Source organism: Gavialis gangeticus, unplaced genomic scaffold, assembly GCF_001723915.1.
Source record: "Gavialis gangeticus isolate Ggan-Ray unplaced genomic scaffold, GavGan_comp1, whole genome shotgun sequence".
In the NCBI taxonomy this organism is placed as follows: domain Eukaryota; kingdom Metazoa; phylum Chordata; order Crocodylia; family Gavialidae; genus Gavialis; species Gavialis gangeticus.
This window is the reverse complement of record NW_017728995.1, coordinates 1163537-1170120: the sequence shown is the minus strand read 5'-3', so window position 1 is coordinate 1170120 and position 6584 is coordinate 1163537. Positions and strand designations below refer to the sequence as shown.

The following is a 6584-nucleotide window of genomic DNA, read 5'->3' as shown; positions in this document are numbered from 1 at the left end:
TATAATCATGCTGCACATTCCCCACCCATTCACAGAACAATGGGATCGGGTACAGTGAAAAGTGACATTAAGTGCAACTATCAATGTCAGCATGATCAAAGGGCTACTGAGCATGAGGAAATGTATCCAAAACAGACAGCTGTATTATAAGATTTGACATAAAAATCTACAATGACCAGTGCAGTATCAGCATAATCATTGGACAAATTACTGTTTTATGCTCATCAGGATTCATTCCAAACAAATTTCAAACTTTCTACAATTAATTAAAAAGGTACCTAACCTAGTCCAAGGTAAAAGCCTTAAAAAAACCCAAATAATAATATCCCCCTCCCAAACCAAGTCAGGTGCTGCAGAAAATATTCAGTTATGTGCAATATACATATTATTTTGGAATTAGCCTACACAGCATTTTTGTAGGTTTTCTCCATCCCCATTAAGAGTTCTATCAAGATTTCACTAACTGTAGTGATACTGCTTCCAAGCCACAATATTGCTTTGGTGCCAAAACAGGGCCTGTTGAAGTTGAGATTCAAGGTCAGATCATCTGATCAAGGCATGTCCATGTGCATTAAAATCAGGGAAAATTTCATGATTTATCCTGAGACAAGGGAAAGTAAGTTTCCCTCAGGATATTGCAAAGAATGTCTATGTCAGTGATCCTGGGATTGAATGAATCAATGGCAGAAAAGCAGTACTACATTCAGCCAGTCACTAAACCCCGATTACAGGTGTGATGTGTATACATACCAATCCTGTGTTATTTTTGTTCAGGGACAAAAAACACAGGCACAACGTATCCAGGAACAAATGAAATATCTATTTCCTAGCTTTGCTGATATTTTCAGGCAGTGAATAAGTTACTATTCTTAATTTCAAGTTAAAAATATTAGCTAAAAATCGATTCCTGATCACTGAAGACATAAATAAAAAGGATGTTATAACTTTCTTTTTTAAATGTAAAGTGCTATGCAATCTAATCACTTTTTAACACATCTAGAGCCAAACAGTTCAACAAAACTGCAATTTAATTTCAGAAAATGTGTTAAAATATATATCTATACATCAGTTTCTGACACACTGTGTTAGTATACACAAATGATGGCCTCTCTTGAAACTGTATTTATGAAATGTACATTTTTAATTTAAATACTCAGTATACACTGCACTTAATCTGCATGTTGCATTTATTAAATACATTAAAATCTGCAATGTAACAAAACATTTTCTGCATACGAAATTCAAAACACCATTTTAAATGAACAAAAGATGGCTCACTTCATTTTTTTTAAACAACTAGTGTATACTACACTAGCTCAGCTCCACCAACACCAGCCGTTCGTTCTTTATTTGACATTTTTTCACAGACTATTACATATTACAATAAGAGTGCTGGATAAAAACATGAGGTACGAAAGTGGTTCAAAGATTATAGGTCATGCAGATCATGCTAGACAGCAAAGAAAAATTGTGAATGAGAAAACACTAAATAAAATACATAAAGAATGTGCATTATAAAATAAAAACTCAATTACACAGCTTTGCTTCTTTGGTTACAAAGTAGGTTGAACAATTTCACAGCTTTTTATTCCCACCCAAAAAAAAATCATACGAAATGTCAAAAAGCAGAGGAATCATGGCAATTTCTCTCTATTAGAAAGTAGAAACAGAAATGAGCGAAGTTTTCTTCATCAAAATAGCCCATCAATTATTTATTATATCACAATAACTGGTGACTACCTGTACAGATGCACTATGGTCTTCATACTTACACTCTATACAAAAATTTACATTCAAGCTGGGTCTTTACTACCGTAAATAAATACCAAAGGTAAATTGCCATTAGTGTTAGAAATATGCCAGGATTCTTTTGTTCAATTATTGCCTAAACATTGTATCTATTAAACGCAATCCCGTCTATTTTACTGATACTTACATTTATTAAAAAATTAAAAAAAGTTCTGTGACATTGTTCATGTACATTATGAAAATAGCAGCCCTGTAATAAATAAAACAAATAAATGAAACTAAATGTAGGCAAATGTTACTTATATTGAAAGAACAGTGGCTCTTAAGATGAATTGTTACTTCTTATACAAGATAGCAAGGCTCAAAGTAATCCATGGAAAACGGAAACTTGGGGAGCCACCAAAACTCTTAAAGACCCCACTCATGCGCACCCAATAAATGCAGACTCTTTGCATTAAGAACTCCTTCTACCATTTCCCTTGTCCACTGATGACATAACTGAACACCAACTGCGCTGCATAACATCTCAAAGTGAGGGAAAAGCTCTTGCAGAATGATTGTCTAATACTGAAAAGGCCAAACACACAACTGAAGCATGGCTACTTGCTTTCATATAAAGTGGAAAGAACACCAGTGGCACACAAGGACAGATTGCTTTCAGTTTTTTCTTAATGAGGCAAGAAAGCTTTATGCTGAGGAAACATTCGGCTTCTGCGGAGGTTGTGTTGGCTGCGGAGGCTGTGCTATCACTGTTTGCGGTTGTGAAGTGCTACTAGGATTGGCTTGTTGGGTTGAAAGTTGGGATAACTGATCACTGTTTGAAAGGGATTTTAACAGTGCATTTTCTCGTTCAAGTAAAGAGTTTCTTTCAACCAATTCTTTTATTTGTTCCTTCAAGACTTCCACTTCTTCTCTGACTGCATACATCAAATGGCTTTTCACCAAATCCTGTAAACAGTAAGTCAATAGTTACACAAACTGAAAGTTTCATACAGCTGCCAAATGCAACATTTCAGTACGATTTTATAAGGCATTTATTACTACCTCATGACTGAAAGCTGGATCTCCTGCATGACTGAGTTCAGTAGCAAACCCAGAATTCAGAGTCACTGTGAAACATTCCCAATTTCAAAAGCAGTATGTTAAATAGGTTCTTTTACCTAATAATGGGCATAGGTACTTTTATCTGTATAAAAAAATTGAACATCTTTTCTACTCAACAGGAATTAAAAACACTGCAGAAATATGAACGGAGGGAGCTTTTTAAACGGCCCTTTGTTCATCACACACATTGTAATGCCCAGAAGCAATGCTGTATTGTAATGCATGCACACAGCACCAATAATCTGTAGGTAATGTTCTAGGTTTTAGCCTCAGAGGCATATAATAAATTTGCCAGAACATGTTTTACTTCAACAACCACCTTCTAAAATCAGGGGTGCCCAAGTGGTACAGACAACCCTGCATGTGGCAAGAGGCAGATTGGGGAGGGGCAGGCAGAAGAGTGGCAACAGGGCAGGAACAAACAGAAGCAAATCAAGCAGGAGTAAGAGATCAGAGTGGCACTCATGGAGGACACAGGACTAATTTGAAATGATTAAACAAGGGAGAATAGGCAATAGTCTCAGTCAAACTAAATTAAATTCACAAGCTAGCACTTCCACTATGGGCATAACTGGAATTAAGTCCTTTGGTTAAATCGAAACTAAAGTGCACTGTATCTTCATGTCCCTCTAGCATTTAAAAGCAGAGCTAAATTAGTTAAATCCTATGAAGAAGTTGTGAGCAAATAGCAAACTGGAATCTCTTTTGGTCAAATGCAGAGCCAATCTTGATCTGCTGTTATTCTATAAATCTACAAACATAGGGAAACCCTTACTTCAAGTGACAGAATAAGACTAATTACATTCATGGCATAGCATGCCATTTTGCTTAATATTACTACTATTTTTTTTTTAAGGAAATTTACATCATCTAAAACTTTGGGGGGGGGAGGAGGGGAAATCAAATGCGGCTCAAAATGCAATTTTATGGATTAACCACCTGCCCTCTCAGAGGCAGAAATTTGTACTTACCATTGCCTGTTCTATTTTGTTGTCAATGGCTACAACACTTGCACCAGATGCACTGCAAGAGAGAAAAAGAGGGTGCTCAGTGGACATTACATTATTTCACTAAAACTGAACCCATTTGACAGTCCTTTAAACTATGTGCCTTTGCTGAACAACTTATGTCTTAGGATACACAACATGCTATGGAATTCTTTAAAATATCCTCTCTGAAATTCTCTTACCTACACCGAGATAGTTTAAGATATAAATATAGGGTCACAGAAAAGTAGGGCTGCAAGGGACTTTGTGAGGTCATATCAGGGCAAGATCAGCCATACTAAACCATCGCATCCAGCTGTCCATCTAACCTGCTCTTGAAAACTTCCAAGGATGGAGATTCCACAGCTTTTCTGGGTATCCTGTTTCAGTGTTTGACCACCCTCAGTCAGAAAAGGGTTCAAGGGACCTCCACAGGTCATCTAGTTCAAAGTCCTGCCAGATCATCCCTGTCCAAACCATCTTACACAAATCCATAATCTAACCTCTTCATAAAAACTACCATCAACTGATATGACACAAGACATGACATCCTAACCTGTCACAGGTAAAAGCAGGAGGACCACAGCAGCCAACATCCTGCTGTTGTAAACAGTTATTAATACATGCTCAAGAGACCCCAGGTAGAAGTCTATGCCCCCTGCTACAGAGGAAAGTAAAACCCCCGACTGTCCATACCAATCTAACCACAGGGTAAAATTCCTTCCTGACCCCCAATACAGTGATTGATTTGACCCTGAGTGGAGGGGCAAGACCCTTTAATCAGAAATCTCTGGTTTTAAGTCTGAGCTGGAACACTGGCACACCCTAGTCAAAATACCAACCTCAGCTACAGCCACCACCCAATGCTTCTGAAAAAGGCTTCAACAAACAAAACCAAAAAACCACACATTCATACAACCCACACACCCAACAAATACAGCATAAGAGGGGAATGGGTAGGACTCCCCCTCCCAGCCCCATGCAACAACCAGCAAAGCCCAGAGGCACGGGAAACACCCAGAGTAGAACATAAGCTAGTTACACCTAAATCAAAAATTGTTGACTAACAGCTATACACAACTTCTTCTTGAGCACCTCCAGTGATGGAGAATCCATGCCTTCCCTAGGCATCTATTCCACTGCCTCAATAACCCAACAGTGAAGAAGTTTCTCCAGATATCCAATCTCAATCTACTTTGCTGCAACTTCAAAGCCATTGGTCCATGTCCTGTTCTCTGCAGCAATACAGAAAAGGTACTCTCCCTCTTCTTTATGGCTGCCCTTCAAGTATTTGAAGACTGCTATCAGGTCCTCTCTTAAGCACTTCTTCCTCAAGCTCAAGTTCCTCCTGCCTCTCCACACATGACTTACTTTCCAAGCCCTTCATCATCTTCCTTGCCCACCTCTGGACTCTCTCTAACTTTTCCACCTAAACTTCAACCTAAATTTCCTCTGCTGCAGCTTGAGACTGTCCCCTATGGCCACAGAGAACAGCCTACTCGGTAATTCTCAACCAGGGTGTTGTTTCAGAACAGGTTTTGTCCTGTGGTCTTTGAGTTCTTTGCAATAGAAGAATCTCTATTATTTTTTCATAATAAAAAAAAAACAGCAGAAACTAAAATCTGGCATTTTGTGGGGTTCTCCAAGTCTAAAAAGATTGAGAAGCACTGACCCATCTTCATCTTCCTTACAGTAAAAATAAAAATCACTACTCATGTATTTGAAGACTTATCAAACCCCCACTCAGTCTTTTCTCCAAGCTAAGTAACCCTAGCTCTTTCAACCTTTCCTCATAAATCATGCTCCCCAAGCCTCTAAAAATCAAGGGTTTTCAAACCCTCGCTTTAAAAACACACAAACTGCGCACTTGTCTTATACCCAGCTTACGATCTACTGTAACCTTAAGTCCTTCTCTGCACTACTACACCCTAAAACACTGCTTCTTCCCATTAAAATTTCTTCCTTTTGCCACACAAGCTAACTGATTACTATGTATTACACACTTTAGTTTATGTAATTGAAACTGCTTACCTTCCCTTCCTCATAAACCAGCCTCCTTGGAAAAGCAGGGATTATGCAGAACATAGACAAGTTCATTGTATACAATTTGAATCCCTGCTAACCTGCTGGATCAGGTGCTTATATTAAACATTAAGCACAGAAAATCTTAATAGTATTTCACAGAATCTACTTACCAATTGCTTGTCAATAAAGACCAGGAATTCTTAAGTCAGCTCACGGAGGTAGTTAGGTCAAAGGATGTGGCCATCATGGGTGACCTGAACTTTCCAGACATCTGCTGGGAAGAGCAGTCAGCCAGGTCTGACCGCTCACGTAGGTTCCTAGCCAGAATGCAGGACCTCCACCTAACCCAGGAGGTGCCCAGCCCCACCAGGGGAGATGCCTTGTTGGACCTGGTGCTGGCCACTGGCGACGACTTGGTGAGGGGGCTGCGGGTGCTCGACCACCTGGGCGACAGCGATCATCGCCTGCTGGAATTCACCATCCAGCGCAAGGTGGCAAAAGCCTACAGCAAGGCAGCAGCCCTAGATTTCAGGAGGGCGGACTTCAATGAGCTAAGGAGAATAGTCAGGGAAGCACTGAGGTCCCGGAGGGGAGGGGAGCCAGGTGTGAGACGATCCTCCAAGCCCAAAGGGAGGCAATCCCAACACGGATCAAAGGGGACAGGAGGGCGCAAAAGCCCCCATAGCTCACCAAAAGCATCCGGGACTGTCTCCTAGCTAA

The 6584-nt window shown here is 39.7% G+C and overlaps 1 protein-coding gene across 1 annotated transcript in view; it reads right to left on the bottom strand.

Moving 5' to 3' along the window:
* Positions 1 to 1010: 1010 nt before the first annotated feature.
* Positions 1011 to 6584, bottom strand: part of TSC22D2 (TSC22 domain family member 2) — a 51847-nt gene continuing 46273 nt past the window's right edge. Inside the window, exons 2-3 of the mRNA XM_019503132.1 lie at positions 3825 to 3876; positions 1011 to 2697 (exon numbers count right to left, since the gene is read on the bottom strand). Of these exons, the coding sequence (XP_019358677.1) occupies positions 2437 to 2697; positions 3825 to 3876 (313 nt within the window). The 3' untranslated portion in view covers positions 1011 to 2436. The remainder of the gene's footprint in view (positions 2698 to 3824; positions 3877 to 6584) is intronic.